This window comes from Lampris incognitus, chromosome 11 (genome assembly GCF_029633865.1).
Source record: "Lampris incognitus isolate fLamInc1 chromosome 11, fLamInc1.hap2, whole genome shotgun sequence".
NCBI lineage: Eukaryota > Metazoa > Chordata > Actinopteri > Lampriformes > Lampridae > Lampris > Lampris incognitus.
This window is the reverse complement of record NC_079221.1, coordinates 32,122,393-32,143,809: the sequence shown is the minus strand read 5'-3', so window position 1 is coordinate 32,143,809 and position 21,417 is coordinate 32,122,393. Positions and strand designations below refer to the sequence as shown.

Below are 21,417 nucleotides of genomic sequence, written 5' to 3'. Positions count from 1 at the left end.
CCTCAACATTTTTGACATTATGGACTTTCTGACCGAAGAATTTTTTTTTAGGGTTTTTTTTCCCCTCTCAGCTCTCCTTTTTGTTGGACCGCTTTCATGGACTCTCACATACACACATAGACCCACATACACTTGAATGGATTTTGGACTGGACTGTAAACCTCTAAAACCATGTTATGCTTGGTTATGTACTAACTGATGATGGTATGCACTGCTTGGGTGAAGTACAGTTCTTGGATACTTGGATGCTTTGTGCTTATTCCTGGTTGATGTATGATGACGTATGAATGGTTAACTTAATGGCTTGTTTATGTATAATTTTGACCATTATTTGCTATGCAAAAATTAGGGGCTGGAATGTTATAGCCATTTTCATCCAACATATTGAATTAGTATTTTGTTTTGAGGCATGGCATTGGATGATTATGATTAATGGTCTTGAATTACATGTATGTGCCTAATGTTGTGTTTGATGGCATGTTTGAAGTGATGTGAGGGGGCAAAGGTTATATGACGTAAGGTGCAGTTGGATTTCTGGTTAGCTTGGTTAAAAACACAATTTTGACTACACTTGTACTCATTAATTCATATTGTAACCAGATTTTTGTCAAGTGTGACTACAAGGACAAATTTACAACCACTTTTCATTCATCTTTTGGTTGCTGTAAACAGACAAAGAAATAATTTTTCTTTCTTTTTTTGGGGGGGGGGTTTTCCTCCTTTTTTCTCCCCAATTGCATTTGGCCAATTCCCCCACTCTTCTGAGACATCCCGGTCGCTGCTCCACCCCCTCTGCTGATCCAGAGAGGGCTGCAGACTACCACATGCTTCCTCCGATACATGTGGAGTTGCCAGCCACTTCTTTTCACCTGACAGTGAGGAGTTTCACCAGAGGGACGTAGCACATGGGAGGATCACGCTATTCTGCCTCAGTTCCCCCTCCCCCCTGAACAGGCGCCCTGACTGACCAGAGGAGGCGCTAGTGCAGCGACTAGGACACATACCCACATCCGGCTTCCCACCTGCAGACATGGCCAATTGTGTCTGTAGGGACACCCAACCAAGCCAGAGGTAACATGGGGATTCGAACTGGCGATCCCCGTGTTGGCAGGCAATGCTACGCCACCCAGACACCCATAAATTCTTTTTTCAAGTGTACCCAAGGGACAGGTGTGTGTTAATTCAGCCAGACTTCTGTGTTTTTCACGACATGGTCAACACTATATGAATGAGGATATGTGTCTCAAATAAAAATGACTCCCCATTAAAAATATAGCGGTCTGCTCTTTTTGGTCAAGAACTTAGTGGCCGGCAGGGTTTCTAAGATGGTGCCCGAGTGAAACAGCTTGTCTCAAGGTTTTGCTGAAACCATGATCAGTAATATTTGATACTGCAGTGATTATTCAGGAAATAGACACCCGTGTATCTGTCTGCCTATGAGCTACTTCTACTAGAGTGGATTGGAAATTGACAGGGACAATCGCCATGTTGTGAAGTGTCCAATCATACAACGAGAGGACAGGCATTCAAGTGTGTATACATACAAGCAAACAAACACACACACACAAACAGTGTGTATCACTACCAGGAATAAATTAATTGGTTCGGTGAAGTGCGGCGGGATCTTTCTCCACCTCTCCCTCTCTTTTATCCTGATTAATTCTGTATTCCACTGTTCATCCAGTCTTCCTTCCTCAGTGTCAATTTATTTCTTTTACTCGTATTTGTCTCTATCTTTCATTCTCTGAATGATGGAGATGGACCTTGTTCTGAGAGCCATCTTGCCTCCCAGCTGACAGTGACTGCTTAATTCGTTTGACAGCAGTTTGAGTGTGTGCAGGTATGCATGTGTGTGTGCAGGTATGCATGTGTGTGTGTGTGTGTCTTCTTTACCTGTTTTGTTTCCAACCAGAGATCCCACATTGCTCTCATCCGCAACTGCAATGAAAGAAAAACACATTAATTTATACACTCAAGGTTTAACACACACACACACACACACACACACACACACACACACACACACACACACACACACACACACACACACACAAAACACGCGTGGTCCTCACATTTTTTATGATTCCTATTCCTATATGCCTCCTCATGGATCTGTTCCAAACTTTCCATTTCTCCCACCTGTTTTTACTGGTGTTGAATTCCCACACTTCCAACGTTCTCTCTCGTCATCCATTTTCCTCCCCCTTACTCTCTCCATCTCTGTTCCCTTCTGTCTCTTCCACTCCAACCAAATATTAATTTTTCTCTACGCTATTCTCGTATCTGACAAGATTAAACTAACTCATCAACACTAACAACCACCACTTACTTATTTATAATGATTTCTTGTACTTATTTATCTCTTATACTTACTTATCTCACACTAAGTTATGTACCCAAAACTAACTCTTGTTAACTTGTGACTACCTAACACATGCTAACCTATCTCCAACTCAGTAATGTACACACACAGTTAATTATGCCAAACTATAATTAACCTTACTTTTTGCTGATTTATTCCTTATTAACTTGAGCTAACTTATCCCAACCTCATCTGTGGAAACTTTTGTCATTAGTGTAAGTTACATCTGCTTTAATAACAACTGCATTCTTCCGTCCTCCGATTCTATATTCCTCCCTTTGTCATTTCTTCATCACTCCATTTCCTCTCTGTTGTTCTTCCCAATCCAGTCTTACATTGCTGGGTTTTTCTATCTCTTCCCATCGTTTCTCCATGTGTATGATGCGCAGCCTGCCAACTCCACTGCTGCAGAAAACATCGCCTCCCTTCTAAAACCCCGTCCCTCCATCTCTCTCTGCCTTTCACCCTGTTTTACAATCCCTCTATCCTTCTCTTCATCACCATCACTCTGTTCTTATTATCTTACTTTCTCCATCCCCGCTACTACTTTATCCTCCAAATGTATCTTTTTCAGGTCATACTCTGACGAGTAGCACTATGAAACACACACACACACACACACACAGACACACACGCACGCACGCACACACAAGGCAAATAGGGTAGGGTTGGTTTTCATTAAAAAATATTTGGAAAACCATGTGACTGTTTGGGTTTTGTGGTCTCTCCCTGTCTCCCACTGTGTGAGTGTGTGTGTATGTGCATGCGTGTGTGCGTGCATGTGTAGGTGGCTGTTTCTCTGATTGGATGCCCAACAGCATCTGTCTGTGGCTAACCAACATAACCTACTTCAGCAACCTTGCAGTTATCGTGTGTGTGTGTGTGTGTGTGTGTGTGTGTGTGTGTGCACATGTGTGTGCACGTGTGCTTATGTCAGCGGGCCAGTTGAAGTTGATGCCATGTGTGAGGCATTACATACACTCACTGGCCACTTTATTAGGTACACCTTGCTAGTACCGGGTTGGACCCCCTTTTGCCTTCAGAACTGCCTTAATCCTTCGTGATATAGATTCAACAAGGTACTGGAAACATTCCTCAGAGAGTTTGGTCCATATTGACATGATAGCATCACGCAGTTGCTGCAGATTTGTCGGCTGCACATCCATGATGCGAATCTCCCGGTCCACCACATCCCAAAGGTGCTCTATTGGATTGAGATCTGGTGACTGTGGAGGCCATTTGAGTACAGTGAACTCATTGTCATGTTCAAGAAACCAGTCTGAGATGATTCGAACTTTATGACATGGCGCGTTATCCTGCTGGAAGTAGCCATCAGAAGATGGGAACACTGTGGTCATAAAGGGATGGACATGGTCAGCAACAATACTCAGGTAGGCTGAGGCGTTGACACGATGCTCAATTGGTACTAAGGGGCCCAAAGTGTACCAAGAAAATATCCCCCACACCATAACACCACCACCACCAGCCTGAACCGTTGATACAAGGCAGGATGGGTCCATGCTTTCATGTTGTTGACGCCAAATTCTGACCCTACCATCCGAATGTCGCAGCAGAAATCGAGACTCATCAGACCAGGCAACGTTTTTCCAATCTTCTATTGTCCAATTTTGGTGAGCCTGTGCGAATTGTAGCCTCAGTTTCCTGTTCTTAGCTGACAGGAGTGGCACCCGGTGTGGTCTTCTGCTGCTCTAGCCCATCTGCCTCAAGGTTCGACGTGTTGTGCGTTCAGAGATGCTCTTCTGCATACTACCTCGGTTGTAATGAGTGGGTATTTGAGTTACTGTTGCCTTTCTCTCAGCTCGAACCAGTCTGGCCATTCTCCTCTGACCTCTGGCATCAACAAGGCATTTTCGCCCACAGAACTGCCGCTCACTGGATATTTTCTCTTTTTCGGACCATTCTCTGTAAACCCTAGAGATGGTTGTGCGTGAAAATCCCAGTAGATCAGCAGTTTCTGAAATACTCAGACCAGCCCGTCTGGCACCAACAACCATGCCACGTTCAAAGTCACTTAAATCACCTTTCTTCCCCATTCTGATGCTCGGTTTGAACTGCAGCAGATCGTCTTGACCATGTCTACATGACTAAATGCCTTGAGTTGCTGCCATGTGATTGGCTGATTAGAAATTTGAGTTAATGAGCAGTTGGACAGGTGTGCCTAATAAAGTGGCCGGTGAGTGTATATTGCAAAGGCATGCGATTACTGAAGAAACGCATTCATTCCTGCAAACAGTAGTACACTCACCATCATACAGGAAGACAGTTACCAACACACACACACACACACACAAATTGTATCAGACAAAGTATCATTGATATGTGGACAAATCATAGTTTTCAAAATGTAAACAGCAGCTGTGCATAACTGCATACCATTATTAAGAGCTGAATGAAAGTATTGATACACATGCCAAGGTGGGGAACCAGAATATAATGACATATACAGTGCCATGAAATAAGTATTCAGCCCCTTCCTGATGTCCTCTATTTTACACATTGGTCACACTGAGTGGTTTCAGATCCTCACACAAAATGTAATATAATGTGATGAGAACCTGAGTCAAGTCAAGTCAATTTTATTTGTATCGCCCAATATCACAAATTACAAATTTGCCTCGGTGGGCTTAACAGCAACACAACATCCTGTCCTTAGAGCCCCTCATCGGATAAGGAACACAAAATTGAGTAAACACAAAATTCAGTTTGTTTTTAAATGATCATTTTATTTACTAAAGGAAAAAGGTTATCCATCACCAACTGACCCTGTGTGAAAAAGTAATGCCCCCTTAGTTACTCAATCAACCAATTAACCAAATTCAATTGATCATTAGATTAAATTAGAGCAGACATTCTCAGGTCTGATCAGTGCCAGCCCTGGTTTTATTTTGTTTTTTGGTTGTTTTCGTTTTTTTGATTTTGATACTTGATTGACCCCCGTGGGGAAATTCCTCTCTGCATTTAACCCATCTAGCTGTGTAGCTAGGAGCAGTGGGCAGCTGCCGTGCAGCACCCGGGGATCAACTCCAGTTCATCTTGCCATGCCTCCATCAGGGGCACAGACAGGGGTATTAACCCTAACACGCATGTCTTTTTGATGGTGGGAGGAAACCAGTGCACCCAGAGAAAACCCACTGCAGACACGGGGAGAACATGCAAACTCCCCACAGAGGACGACCTGGGATGACCCCCAAGGCTGGACAACCCTGGAGTTCGAATCCAGGACCTTCTTGCTGTGAGGCGACAGCACTAACCACTGCGCCAACGTGCCGCCCATGCCACAATTCATGGTCATTATGTGTGACTCAAATCTATGGTTGACTCAGATCAGGCAGTAACAAGAATAATCAACACTTCCTGTTTTGACTGCAACCTAGAGGAAGTTGTTCCTTTATAACTTGCTTTTTTTTGGATTATCAAAAAACAATTTTTTTAAATTTATTTCTAGTTTTTTTTTCCCTTATCCCACCCGATTAACCCAATGACATATGGCCAGAACGCTTGTCGAATAACTCCCCTGGCTCACGTTTCCACACGAAGGAGATAGTTGTAACACCAGCTTCCTTCAAACTCGTGTCGGCTGCTCTCGCTATTTTACACGCTGAAGCCTCGCATGGATTGCATTACCTGCAGGTCGCCAAGGACACGTACAGCGAATGCTTTCGGTTGCTTGGTTGCAGGCGCCCAGATAGGCCAGAGGGGTCGCTGGAGAACGACGAGTCCCCGAACACTACACCGATCTACACCCACTATCTCTCGGGTAAGAGTGGCCTAATGAATGCCTTACCCCGTGGACGCTCTGGCCGTGACCGGTTACGGCGAGTCTGGGATACGAACCTCCCAGCCACATGACGAGCGGATTGCAAGAACGGCGGTTTATTCCGCTCGGCCATCAGAGCGGCCAATCAAAATTCTTTTAATAATTTTTGATCATGTCTTTGCCCAATCTGAGTCGACGGTGGATGTGAGTCACACATGCGCACACGGTTGACGAGATCGGGCAGCGACAGAGCAGCATTGGTCGAGCGAGCAGTGACAGCAAGAACAAATGTTTTTTGAAGGTTTTGAACCACCACAGCCACGAGAGGTTCTTCATCATCAATCATAACTGTGCACAAAAAAAATTTAAGCTGAGAGGTCCAGTAGTTTGCAAGATTAGCCATGGACACACACACGCCACCAAACATAAGGGATAAATATTACTGGCACCACTACAGAAAATTGCAGATGAACATTTAATATCCAGGAATTCACATTATAGACACTACCACTGACTACTGACTGCTGAATCTGAACATGACGTATAAAACCTTACCACCAATGTGAAGGAGTCTACAAGGTCTCAAAAAGCAGCAAACGATGGTGCCATTAAAATAAATTCTGGAAGAGATGATATAAAAAGTTGTTGAGCTATATCAGCCTGGAAAGGGTTACAAAGCCATTCCTAAGGATCTGGGACTCCAGTGAACCACACTGAGAGCCATTGTCTCCAAAAGGAGAAAACTTGGAACAGCGGCGAATCATGCCCAGGAGTGGCTGGCATGCCGAAATTCCTCCAAGAGTACAGCGATGACTCATCCAGGAAGTCACAGAAAACCTAGGACAACATCTAAAGAACTGCAGGCCTATCTAGCCTCAGCTGAGGTCATAGTTCATGACTTGACAATAAGACAGAAACTGGGCAAAATTGGAATTCATGGTTGAGTTGCAAGGTGCAAACAACTGCTAACTAAGATATTTGCAAAAAAGCACATTGATGACCCCAAGCCTTGTGGGTTAATGTTCTGCAGATGAGTGAAAAGTGGAACATTTTGGAAGACATGGGTCCCGTTATCCCTGGCTTAAAGCAAACACAGCCTTTCACAATAACAACATCATACTGACAGTCAAATGTGGTGGTGGTAATGTGATGTTGTGGGGGTGCTTTACTGCCTCAGGACCTGGAAGACTTGCCATCATTGAAGGAACCGTGAATGCTGCTCTCTACCAGCAGAAAATTCTGGAGGAGAATGCCTGGTCATCAGTCCGTGCTCTGAAGCTGAAGTGTAATTGGGTTACGCAGCAGGACAATGATCCAAAAAGCAAGAGTAAGTCCACCTCGTGAAGGCTCAAAATAAACAAAATGAAGGTTTTGGAGTGGCCTAGTCAAAGTCCTGACTTGAAGTCTTTTGAGATGCTTTGGCAGGACATTAAACAAGCAGTTCATGCTCAAAAACCCTCCAATGTCGCTGAAGTACAGTAATTCTGCAAACAAGAGTGGACCAAAATTCCTCCACAGTGATGTTAAAGACTGATTTCCAATTATAGGAAGCGTATGGCTGCAGTTGTTTCTGCTGAAGGTGGGAAAACCAGTTATTAAGTTCAGGGGGGCAATCACTTGTTCACATGAGTGATATGGGTGTTGGATAACTTTTTTCCTTCAGTAAATGAAATGATCCTTTAAAAACTGTATGGTGTGTTTACTTCGGTTCTCCTTGTCTTATAATACATTTTGTTTGAAGATATGAGACCATTCAGTGTGACAAATATGCAAAAATGGAGGAAATCGGGGAGGGGGCACATTTTTTTCATGGCATTGTAGACTCATGTCTTATCAAGGCTGTGTGTATGTGTGTTTGGAGGCAGTGCAGTGTGTTCTTGACTGAACTGTAACTCTCCTCTTTGGGAGATATGCCAGCCTGCTGACAATAGATTGTCAAGAGATAAAGAGATAGAGGTAGAGAGAAATTGTATATGTACTAAATTACACTGCACTTACATCACAACTAACAGACCTCATTAGTATGGGTTGAGACTATGGCCCAGAGCTGTCCTGTTGTGTGTGTGTGTATGTCTTTCATGAGCACAACGTGTCTTTTTATGCGACTGTGTATGTGTGCGTGTGTCACATCTGCATCTGTAGCCGAGAGTGACATGCTGCCCATGCATCAGTGCGTTTTGAACACCCAGAGAGGAGCCCCTCCTCCCTGGATGGAAGCGCATGCAGCAACATGCAGTACAGATACTTAAAACGTCTCCCCACCAGGGTGCTGCTGGCTTGGTGTCGTACCCAGGTCCATGCTCTTGGAGGCTTTGACATGCTGGTAATGCTTCTGGGGCTGGCCTGGCGACTGGGAGCTGGCATTTGGAATTCCAACCGGGCTGGGGTTAAGGGAGAGATCCCTGGGAGACAGTGATAAACCGAAGGGATTAAAAATAAAATCCCCCGGAGGAATACAATCTCAGGTGTGCAAAACTGTGTAGGTTAAAGCGGCATATAGCAATCGCAATATGTTGCATAGCCTATGAACAAACTATACTTGTGTCTAGGGAATGATGGCTTCAATATGACAGTTGTCAAAATGTGTGTGTTACTGTTCTGTAAAATAGAAAAATTTAATCAATTAATCCATCAATAAAAGAGACGGATCAAATAAAAAAGATCACAAACTGTTTCCATGGCAGCTGGCATGGCAACAGTTATTAAAGGACAGATGGTTGTGTTTTATAGAAATTAATATAAACAGGGTTGGAGAATATCTGAACAAATCTGATGATCTGTATGAAGCTGCCTGCAGCTTTTACATGAATGCCATATGGACACAAAGACTTACACACACATACAAAAACCAACACATGCGCACCCACACAGACACACACACACAGAAAAGCACACACCTGTGCTGTAGGTAAGGGTGCTGGGTGGAAACGAAGTCAGTTTCATGACGGGACAGCTCCGCTTCATCCTCATCATCGTCCATGCGAGAATAACTCCCATTGGTTACTTGGGCTGAAACGACCAATCAGCATTCAGAATGAAATATATGAAATGCATTGAAGAGATGTCAGCAGCTGTGGTAATGACTCAGACATTTCTAAATTGAAAGTGTATGATACAAGCAAATCCATGAAACGACAACCTGTTCATCCTTTTATCATTCGTTGACACTTATTCACGTGTTTCTTTCATCCGGACTAGATTATTGCAATGCCCTTTTTCTCCTCCATACTAGCACCAGCACCCTCCAGATGAGACAAAACGCTCCAGAAACACTATTGACAACAAACTGGAAAGTGTGACCATATTGCACTCATTCTAGCCTTTGAATCATGACTGCTACCATATAAAATAATGCATGGACTTGCTCCATTTTATATGTTGTCAAGGCGCAGGTCTCTGTTCTGTTCCAAGAGACAAAACAAACATTTTCTCACAACTCCCATTTCCTTTGGAGAGGCTTCCCTGCTGACATCAGCAGTCAATTCTTTAGTTTGCTTCAAATTCAAACTAAATTTAAAAAAAAAAACAAGTTTGTCTTTCTGGTTAGTGCCAAACTCAAGGTCCTGTTGAGACTCTTGTCTGCCTCATTGTTTTGTCTTTTTGCTCATGACTGCTCCTTCACAATTTGTGACGGCTCCGGCTATGCAACCTCCTTAACGGCCCTGACACGTCAGGCTGTCGGTGAGCATCTGTGATCCTAGTTTTTGCGGTGTGTCCCGCACCGTCGACACTAGTTGGAGCCCTGTTGGCAGCTTTTTGGCCGATTCAGCATGTTGAATCGGCGGAGCCCGTTGGTGAGAGAGATCACTCTGATTGGCTGTTCAGCTTAGCGAATCAGTGCAGAACGTACATGCTAGTTGGCCGTTGGCTGTAGTCTTTGTGGTGTGTTCAAGTGCTACTCTTTGGCCCAGATGGCGGGCGGCGTGAGGCGACGCAACAGTCGGCCTTCGTCGCCGCTAGTCGGTTTGGTGTGTCTGGGCCCTAAATCTGCACCTTACTTTGTCCGTTGGGAATAATGTGCACGTGTCTATACCTGCTGTGTGCATGATCGCTTCAATTCTTTATTACCAGAACTGTAAAACATAAGATAGTGCTGCTGCATGCGACGACGCTGTACTGTGGCGACGTTTGGAGAGGACACTTCACATGCTGCATTGTCTCAGTGTTAATTTTTCATTTTTTTGCATTGTTTTGTTAATACTAATTGTAGTCATTAGGTGCTTTAATTAAAGAGAAAACAACAACAGCACATGTAAAACACCTGCATTTGTATCTGCATCCCTGTGGAGTTTTCTTTCTGGATGCCAAGTGAGGTATCGTGACATCAGTTGGTGACTGGAAAAACTAAATACAGCCAAGCATGGTTTCTAATACTCTAATCTTGGGGCGTCCAGGTAGCATATCGGTCTATTCTGTTGCCTACCAACACAGGGATTGCCGGTTCGAATCCCCGTGTTACCTCCGGCTTGGTCGGGTGACTTTTCGGGGGGGGGGGGATAGCATGATCCTCCCATGTGCTACAGCCCCCTGGCGAAACTCCTCACTGTCAGGTGAAAAGAAGCGGCTGGCGACTCCTCATGTATCGGAGGAAGCATGTGACAGTCTGAAGCCCTCCCCGGATCGACAGATGGGGTGGAGCAGAGATCAGGACAGCTTGGAAGAGCGGAGTGATTGGTCGGATACAATTGGGGAGAAAAAGAGGAGGGGGGGGGAGTGCATCCTAATTTTTTCAGCTAAGCTGCATTCCCATTGGTGGAAATGACGCTCCCCAACACTACTGCAGAGGATTTAATGGACAGCAATACAGGATGACACGCAATGCATACTGGTACCTGTAGGCGCTGTGGGAAAGCAGGAGAACACTGATTTCTGTTTCGATATAGGACGGTGAGGACTTTATTGCTTCAATCCACTACATTACTCACCAATACTGATTGCGCATAGACAAAACCATCAGTGAACTTTCCCTTTAAGTGGTTTATTTCTACATTTTTCACATCACTATCAGTCTCGAGGTCTGTCTGAATCATTTCTTCCCCTCCCTGCAGGGTCTTCCCTCATCCCAGCTAAAGGTCTATGGATAGAGGGTGTCATCATTTACCATTTACTGTATCGACCCGTTTCTCCCAGTGTGAAGGTTAAACCCTGTGTGAGTGCAAGTGTTTTTTAAAGTTGTACAAATAAATATGATCCACTTGAACTTTTCTCTGTTCTATCTTTCTCTTTTTTTTCTATTGTAGGTTTTATTTATGCAAAACTCATTTCATAAATATTTGGAAACTAGGCGCTGGAGGTGAGAGAAGACAGTTTTGACTTGTGGTTAAAGATAAAGACTGACACGGAGGATGCGAATTTGGAGAGAAGAAAAAAAAACAGAGAGACGGGGAAAGGAGAGGAGGTGTGAAATTAGGGAAGACAAAGGTGAGAAAAAGAAGATGGAAGCCAAAAGAGAGAGAAAAGGTGTGAGAAGCAGAACTATGAGGAGAATCGGAGGGAAGGCAGGTGAAAACGCCACGCTGGATGAGCAGAGAACTGCATAGATGAAGGGCAGTGACATAGCTCTGTGTCTGTTTGATGAATGAGCTTGTGTTTATCCACAGCTGGATGAGAAATCGGCACTGACTACCTGATACATCACCCCCCCACACACACACACACACACACACAGACACACACACACAGACCACATAAACTCGACAAACATGCAGTCATCACTTCTTATAATTCATAACTGCCACACAATGCTGGAAATGCTACACCAAATCTCTTGTGTGTGTGTGTGTGTGTGTGTGTGTGTGTGTGTTGCATTTTCTTGCGTTTCTGTCTGCATGTCTCTTACGAGCACAGATCATGTGATTGCCAGTAAAGATGAATGGCGGTCTCTGCACAGGAAAAGAAAGCATCTTCTTCATCTCTCTCTCCTCTCCCTCTCTAATAATCTTGCCTCTTTTTTTCTCTCCTCTCCTTGCAGTGTAATATTTTGCCCGTCAATTAAATCTACCTCTCAAATCTTCAGTGAATCATTTTTTTTATCTCCCACTCATTTAAAAAAAAAAAACAAATGAAAAAAAATCCACATCCTCGTGTCGCCAGTGAGAGCACCTTAATCATCCCAACTGTCAAAAACACAGGCTTGCTTTCAGGTTGCATGTAACGAAACACAATGTGCACACTCACACGTGCACATACACACACAATCTGGCAGAATCTATTTCACAAACAAACCCACATTTTGAAAAACAGTGCAACACAAAGAACACAAAGACACAAACGTGCACGTACATGCATGCAAGCACAAACCCCACTCACACGTGACCCCCCCCCCACACACACACACACACACACAAACGCACACACTGGTAACTATCCACTCAGTGAGGGTACAGATCCAAACACACAGATAAGCGTGCATGTATGCAGTTGACCCAGACTGTATATGGGCTAAAGCTCAACAGTAGCTTGCTCGCAGGGCGCCCCGGTGGCTCATCCGGTACAGTGCGTACCACATAAGGCTGAGTTGTTACCACAGGGACCTGGGTTTGAATCCGGCCTGGGCCCTTTGCTGCATGTCATCCCCTCTCTCTCCCCTGTCTTTCCTGTCTCTCTCCACTATCACTATCTAATAAAGGTGGAAAATGCCAAAAACAAAACAAAATAAAAAAGGTAGTTTGCTCTAATACCAGATATATGACTCTTCCACCCAATTCCTCTCATTATATTTCAACCACTTCTCAAATTGATCTGTTCCGTTCTCTCTCTCTCTCTCTCTCTCTCCTCTGAAATGAATGAATTGAGACTTCCTGTTTCAGTGATTCCTTGGTCATGCCTACGGCTTATGATAGCTCCCCTTACATTTATGACATATCACCCTTAAGGGACTATGGAGCTCGAAGACTTTCTCATTCCAATATGTTGGAATGGTTCCTTTAATTCTTGAATGAACACTGGTAGTGACCACCTCCTCCTCCTCCTACTACTACTACTTTTAGCTGCTCCCGTTAGGGGTTGCATAAGATGTAAATCAAACCTGTCTGGATTGAGATGGTACTTGGTCTTTTTTATTGCTGCTGTTTATGTATGCATCATGTTTATATATGCATCAGCTAGATGTTGTGCCTGTTCCTGCTTATAATCATGTCGAGTCCATGATTGCTTTTTACCATGTGTTGTTTTTTTGCCGTGCATGATGATTGTCTCTGTCTGTTGTTGATATATGTATGCTCCTTGTCTGGTAGCAAATGAATTTCCCCTTCGGGGATTGATAAAGTTGTTTATCTGTCTAATCTGAGACCAGTCAGAAAACTGAGATACTCCATGCATATACATACGGGTCTCAGTAAAGTGGGTTTCTCCAGTGCACCTTATAAATGGAATAAATGACAAAATGTTTTAAAATGGGAGCTTCTTATTCCCCTGATGACTTCAAAACTTTAATCTTGTACATTGTTCAATGGTGTTTGAATGTGCTTCTCTTGAAGGGGGCTGTGTGTAACATTTATAATTTTGCAATGTGAATAATAACAATTCAAAATGTACATGTGCCTTAGCTGCTCCTTGAGGAAGCAAGACAAGCAAAGTCAAACGGAAAGGTAGCGGGGACTCAGCGTGTTTATTTCAATGTAGGCTCGAAAGAGATCCTGCAATGAGCAGTTTTACCATAAGGAGTTCATGAGCAATTTTTGCTGCTTAATATCAATAATCAGGATGACATTGTGATCTGTAGCAAGAGTACGTTGCAGGTGGAGGAGAGCCTGGAGAGGTGGAGATATGCATTGGAGAGAAGGGGAACGAAAGTCAGTAGGAGCAAGATGGAATATCTATGTGTGAATGAGAGGGAGGACAGTGGACTGGTGAGGATGCGAGGAGTAGAGGTGATGAAGGTGGATGAGTTTAAATACTTGGGGTCAACTGTCCAAAGTAACGGGGAGTGCAGAAGAGAGGTGAAGAAGAGAGTGCAGGCAGGGTGGAGTGGGTGGAGAAGAGTGTCAGGAGTGATTTGCGACTGAAGGGTACCAGCAAGAGTTAAAGGGAAGGTTTACAAGATGGTAGTGAGACCAGCTATGTCATATGGTTTGGAGACAGTGGCACTGATGAAAAGACAGGAGGCAGAGCTGGAGGTGGCTGAGTTGAAGATGCTAAGATTTTCATGGGAGTGACGAAGGAGGACAGGATTAGAAACGAGTATATTAGAAGGACAGCTCAGGTTCGATGGTTTGGAGACAAAGCAAGAGAGACAAGATTCAGATGGCTTGGACATGTGTGGAGGAGAGATGCTGGGTATGTTGGGAGAAGGATGCTGAATATGGAGCTGCCAGGGAGGAGGAAAAGAGGAAGGCCAAAGAGGAGGATTATGGATGTGGTGAGGGATGACATGCAGGTGGCTGGTGTGACAGAGGAAGATGCAGAAGACAGCAAGAGATGGAAAAGGATGATCTGTTGTGGCGACCTCTAACGGGACCAGCTGAAAGTAGTGGTAGTAGTAGTGGCAGTAATGTCAATAATCAGGATATTAATGGATTTTTTATTTTTTTTATTTTACTTTAGTTTTACAAGCATGGGATCATCCCCCGCCACTTTTTCTCCCCAACTGTATCTGGCCAATTACCCCACTCTTCTATCCCCTCTGCTGATCCAGGGAGGGCTGCAGACTACCACATGCCTCCTCTGATACATGTGGAGTCACCAGCCGCTTCTTTTCACCTGACAGTGAGGAGTTTCGCCAAGGGACGTAGCACGTGGGAGGATCATGCTATTCCCCCAAATTCCCCCTCCCCCCCGAACAGATGCCCCAACCGACCAGAGGAGGCACTAGTGCAGTGACCAGGACACATACTCGCATCCGGCTTCCCACCTGCAGACACGGCCACCTCTATCTGTAGGGATGCCCAACCAAGCTTGAGGTAACACGAGGGATTCAAGCCGGCGATCGCCATGTTAGTAGGCAATGGAATAGACTACCATGCCACCTGGACACCCCCCAAGCATGGGATCATCTAAAAGCAAAATGCGGGACTCTATACCATGCAGACACTAGGACAATTTTAGATAAACTAAAAAAGAAAAAAAAATACTCAGCTAAATAATGTATGAGGTGGTCTTGCATTTTGGCAATTTGAGTGTTATAAACATTCCAAGAGGATTTAACTTGGCTTTGAAGAAATAGGGGTAAATACTAGTCTCCCCCCCTCCCAACACTGGCCTTTAAATAGAGTATCTCTCCAGAGGGGAGAGGCAGGGGAGAAAGGACACCAAAAAAAAAAAAAAAAAAGCAAAGTAGGAAACAAAACTGCAGAGAACGGAAAGGCAGGGAGGATGAGATGCAGGGGTAAGTGCTCTACAAATGCAAAAAAAAAAAAATCCCTCAAAAATCCCCATCACATCTACATATATACATATGCAGACAATCATTAAACTCAAATTATTCTTCTGCAAAAACATACATCCATGTGAGATGGAGTTTATCATTTTAATTTGGACTTCAATGCCGAGCGAAGACGATTCAGCATGTGAAATAGTTCATTAGGGAAGTGAAATGGTAAGCAGCCTGGCAGACACACACACACACACACACACACACACACACAACATCAAACATGCAGGGTCATACAAAGACACATGCCAATACACACACCAGTGTGGACTGAGATTAGTTTGAACAGCTCGGTATACTCAAGGTCAGCACTGTTTGCCAGATTCAATGAGACAAACAAAAGCTACTGTTAAATACTGGCCAACAGAACTTCAAACAGCACTAGGAAACACACACACACACACACACACACACGCACACATACAGAGCTACCTTGGATGATACATCAGCAAATAAACTGTGTTATTGGGGGTAGGGGTGGACTACAGTGAGGGATGCACTGAAAGAGACAGAAATACACATCCCGCCAGTTGCAAACTGAGACAGATATGAATACCTTTACAATTAGACAAAGCTCATTTGTACCGGTATGAGTCTTGTAAGTATATCTATCATACTATATATACAGGTACAGATGGATGGATAGATATATAGCTAGTTAGCTAGCTAGCTAGATAGATAGATGGATAGATAGACAGATAGTTAACAGAAAGCTAGGGAGAATGACAGTCAGATCTACTAATGTATATGAAACTAGCAAAACCAGTGTAACGCCTTTAAACAGATCAGACTCAGTAATAACAGACAGGCATAACAGCCTTGAGATAACCATGACAATGAAAGCTGAGAGCAAGAGGGAGAGAAATAAAAGGGGGGAAAAAAGAGGGCAGATGAGTCTCTAATTAAGGAGCCATTGCAAAAAGCAACATCCTTTTGTTTACGCCCATTTTTGGCTTGTTTTATCTTGTAGCCATTGTTTGTTTTTGTTGATTTTTTTTCCTCGTTTCCATGATTACTAAACTTCTTCAGCACCACATTGAATGTTATTGCATATAATCGGCCTACTTTTGATGCTGTTCAAATAGCAAAAGATAAAAGAAAAACATATGCAATAAGAAGAACAACAAGGTCATCTTAGAGGGAAATGTTGCTGTATTTATAGATATAACCATCAAAAAGCTCTTTTCTATTACAACTCTTCTTTGATAAGCACACACAACCACCAAATTAATTATATGAACCGCAGCACCAATTTTGTCTGAAAATGTAGAAAACCATCTTGAAAGTCGTCTAGAGTCACTACAAAAACTTCCGCAAATGAATAACGTTTTAAGCTTGAAATTCAATGGCTACCCCCTTTAAGCATTCAAATGGTCAATATGTATTTATCTATGGATTTATTCATTTAGCATTTCTACCAAAATTAGTGTGTGGTGTGACTTGTTTATGCAACATATGTATGTCCAGAAAGTGAAGAGAGGGGGAAAGGCGTACAAGCATTACCCAGCGCAGAACTCAGACCTTTAAAACATGGCTGTGAGCCTGGTGACCAACCTCTCATAGAAAACGTTTGAGCCATATTTACACGCACATCTGTTTGTCTTCAATTTTACTCACCGTTAGCTGTGCTATTGATCAACATGGGGGGGTGGGCAGGACCACTGGCCTGACTGACCAATCCCGTCTGTCCATTTGGTGGACTAGCCAATCCAGGCACACCCTGGGAGCTGTCAAAGGAGCGGTTGGAGGACACCCAGTGTTGTTCCTAAAACATAGTGCAAACACACCATTTAAATGCAAAACTAATAAAACAGACAGAGAGATGGATGGATGGCTGGATGGATGGATGGATGGATGGACAGACTTGACGGCTAGATGACGGAACAATGGATTGAAAGGACAAATTAATATTTGAGTGGTTGGATGGTCAGTTGTATGAACGTTATTGAAATGGAATTGAGATACAATAGATTATGTAAAACCGATTTGAATGTTATTTACTTTTATTTTGCATTGTCTTTAAATATCCAAAGTATGTATTTCAAATAATAATAAAAATATAAGTTGATATCACAAGGAAGAAAAAAAAATTTCAACTACAAAGAACATTTTACTTCCTGACTGGATAATTACCCATTAAGAACGGTCATAATTTGATGAAATGTACTTTCTGAAGCGATATATGTTGTCAAGGAGTCTGAAAGCTGGTGCAGAGGTATGAAAAGCCAGTATTTGTTCATTCTGCCTGACCTGAATTTGTTTCCTGATAGATGCAATCCCAAGAAGACACATCTTGGAATGATGTCTAATGATTATAAAGACATAAAATAAATATTTTCTGAGTTATTTCAATTGAGACCAAAGTGGCAATGTTTACCTCCCTTTGACTTGATTGATAGAGTGATTCTTTATTTAAACATATGAAAAAAAAAATACAATGTATAATTTGAAACATAATGTGAAGGAGACTTGCCTAAAAAACCCCAAGGGGCTTGGAAAGTGGCATTCTGCAGGCAGCATACTACCGGAAACCATTACAGCAATGCGGTATGCACAGTTTGTATGTATCAATCAATAATTTCAGATATAGCAAAAGACGGAGACAGTTCAGCACAGCACCCGAAAACAATGCATCCCATAAACACCCATGTAACACAAGTACAATAAATCAGTCACCACACACACACACACACACACACACACACACACACACACACACATCAAGAACACTCATTCATGATATATGCAAGTATACACAGACATCAACAGACTAGGAACATACACTCATGTGATATGGCTTAGAGTTTTCATGACCCAAGAAAGATAAAGGAGAAAATAAACACAAATTGTATATCTAGATATATATACTTCTTCTTCTTTCAGCTTTTCCCTGTTTTTCAGGGGTCACCACAGCATATTCCACAGTCTCCACCAGGACCCTGCAAGGGCACACAGCATCAATGTCGGCCGTTGTCAATGCGGGCCTCGACCGATCCGATATGGTCTTGTCAATCCACATACTGATTTGGCAAAATGTTATGTTGGATGCCCTTCCTGACACAACCACTAACCCTGTGGATGGGGGCACAGGTAAAGCACTGGATGCCATCCCAGTATTAGACTTATATGACAAAAGAAAATATTGGTCGGGCTTATTTAGGCAGACCACATGGAAAATACTGGTTAGTTAGGAGAAGTGTTTTCAGGGCTGTGTTAAACTGCTGTGAAGACAAATTAAAAAAATATAAAGGCAGAGAATTCCATATTTTGGATCCTCGGTCGAATATACTAAACTGAGATTGGGAAGTATGGTAATGGGGGGGGGTCTAAGGAGAGAAGAACTACGTGTGGAGTAAGTATGGAATTGATAATTGTATGCAAATATGTCATGAAAAAAGGGGGAGAGTTCTTTGGAATTATGAACAAATAAACCATTCTGGACATGGTTCACTTGATAAACACTGAAGACACCTAATTGAAGAAATGGAGGCTGAGAGGAATGTCTTTGATGGACACAATTTATTATTCTTAGTGTTTGTTTCTGAAGATGATATATGGAGTTAAGTTTGGTCTGATGAGTACTAGCCCAAGCTATATTACATTAATTAACATACAGATAAACCACTGAATAATATAACAGAGTGGCTACCTCAGTGTTGATCAAGTGACGGATTTTGCCTAGTTTTCCAATACAATACTTTTGGCCATTTTCATGGTTATGGCTTTGATATGAAGTTTCCAAGATAAGGATTCATCGGGTAGAATGCCAAGGAATCTTGCAGAACACACATTAGCTATGGGGGATGTTATCGATTACAGTTTTAGACGAGGAGTTAAAAATCCCTGATTTAAGACCAAAAAGACTTGGGTCTTTATATCCGATTTATCGAGGGCTAGCTGGAAGAAAAATATTTGATCAAAATCAGCTTTTCATAGAAATGCTGTAAAAATCATTTTAAAAAAAAGTTGAAGGCGAGAGAGACCAAAAAAGAAGTTTAGTATGTATAGGCGAGGAAAGAAAGAAAGAAAGAGAAAGAAAATAAAATCAGATGAGAATGGATGAGGACTCAGCCGTTTCTCCCTCTCACTTTGATGCATTCATTCTCTGTGTAGCTCTCTCTTAATCAGACATTGCATGGGCAGAATGTGTTTTTAAAAGAAAGACATGCAGGCCCACCCCATCACCAATCTCTACCCCTCTCCTCTCCCAGCAAAGCCAGTGTGACCAGAGCAGGAGCCCTTTTGTCATGTCAACGCTTCCCTAAAAAAAGAAAAACATAAACGGGTTGAGAGAGAGAGAGAGGGAGAGAGCTAGAGACAGAGAGATGGGAATGGGGATGACAGAGGAAAAGGGTGAGAGAGAGCGAGGGAGGTGGGGGAGACAGAGAAAGAGAGAATCAAAAGACTGTCAGGATCAAGGTGAAAGGCAAGAGAGGATTCTATTTCCCACGGCCCATAGCCTCCCAACTGTCCTCTACACTTACACAGTATGTGTGTGTTTCAGTAAGATCAGCTTAGTATCCTCTAAACATGACACAAGAAAGGAATTTTTGCAGTGTGTGTGTGTGTGTGTGTGTGTCTCCATAAATATGCATGTTGTATTCTTGTTGGGTTTCACATGCGAGTGCCTGCATTGGTGTGTGTGTGTGTGTGTGTGTGTGTGTGTGTGTGTGTGTGTGTGTGTGTGTGTGTGGATTTACTAGTGTTCCTCTCAAGAAAACAAAGGACGTATCCAAGCTACTGTGCTTGACACCCCAGCCCCCCTGCCCCACCCTTGTCATCTTTCTCTCGACCCCCCGCCACGAACCAATCGGGTTGCTCGCTCTTTCAAAAGGAGATTGTCCCTTAAAGCGCCAAAGCGAGATTTGTCAGGGTGCAGTGAGATGTTGTGAGCGATTCAAATGAAGACATTTTATTGCAGTAGTACTATTTTATGACCATATGTGTCACCTTAGATAACCAACCACAGAAAGAATGACAAAAATATATATACACTACCGTTCAAAAGTTTGGGATCACCCAAACAATTTTGTGTTTTCCATGAAAAGTCACACTTATTCACCACCATATGTTGTGAAATGAATAGAAAATAGAGTCAAGACATTGACAAGGTTAGAAATAATGATTTGTATTTGAAATAAGATTTTTTTTACATCAAACTTTGCTTTCGTCAAAGAATCCTCCATTTGCAGCAATTACAGCATTGCAGACCTTTGGCATTCTAGCTGTTAATTTGTTGAGGTAATCCGGAGAAATTGCACCCCATGCTTCCAGAAGCAGCTCCCACAAGTTGGATTGGTTGGATGGGCACTTCTTTGAGCAGATTGAGTTTCTGGAGCATCACATTTGTGGGGTCAATTAAACGCTCAAAATGGCCAGAAAAAGAGAACTTTCATCTGAAACTCGACAGTCTATTCTTGTTCTTAGAAATGAAGGCTATTCCATGCGAGAAATTGCTAAGACATTGAAGATTTCCTACACCGGTGTGTACTACTCCCTTCAGAGGACAGCACAAACAGGCTCTAACCAGAGTAGAAAAAGAAGTGGGAGGCCGCGTTGCACAACTGAGCAAGAAGATAAGTACATTAGAGTCTCTAGTTTGAGAAACAGACGCCTCACAGGTCCCCAACTGGCATCTTCATTAAATAGTACCTGTTAGAGCCTGTTTGTGCTGTCCTCTGAAGGGAGTAGTACACACCGGTGTAGGAAATCTTCAATTTCTTAGCAATTTCTCGCATGGAATAGCCTTCATTTCTAAGAACAAGAATAGACTGTCGAGTTTCAGATGAACGTTCTCTTTTTCTGGCCATTTTGAGCGTTTAATTGACCCCACAAATGTGATGCTCCAGAAACTCAATCTGCTCAAAGAAGTGCCCATCCAACCAATCCAACTTGTGGGAGCTGCTT

General features: G+C 43.0%; 1 protein-coding gene across 2 annotated transcripts in view; it reads right to left on the bottom strand.

Moving 5' to 3' along the window:
• pard3bb (par-3 family cell polarity regulator beta b) overlaps positions 1–21,417 on the bottom strand; it is a 520,416-nt gene that overhangs the window by 206,616 nt on the left and 292,383 nt on the right. Inside the window, exons 14-17 of one of the 2 annotated variants that reach the window (XM_056289172.1) lie at positions 17,128–17,275; positions 9,038–9,149; positions 8,430–8,542; positions 1,894–1,938 (exon numbers count right to left, since the gene is read on the bottom strand). In XM_056289172.1, the coding sequence (XP_056145147.1) occupies positions 1,894–1,938; positions 8,430–8,542; positions 9,038–9,149; positions 17,128–17,275 (418 nt within the window). Of the gene's footprint in view, positions 1–1,893; positions 1,939–8,402; positions 8,543–9,037; positions 9,150–17,127; positions 17,276–21,417 lie in introns of both variants that reach the window. The other variant, XM_056289173.1, reaches the window with a different exon arrangement.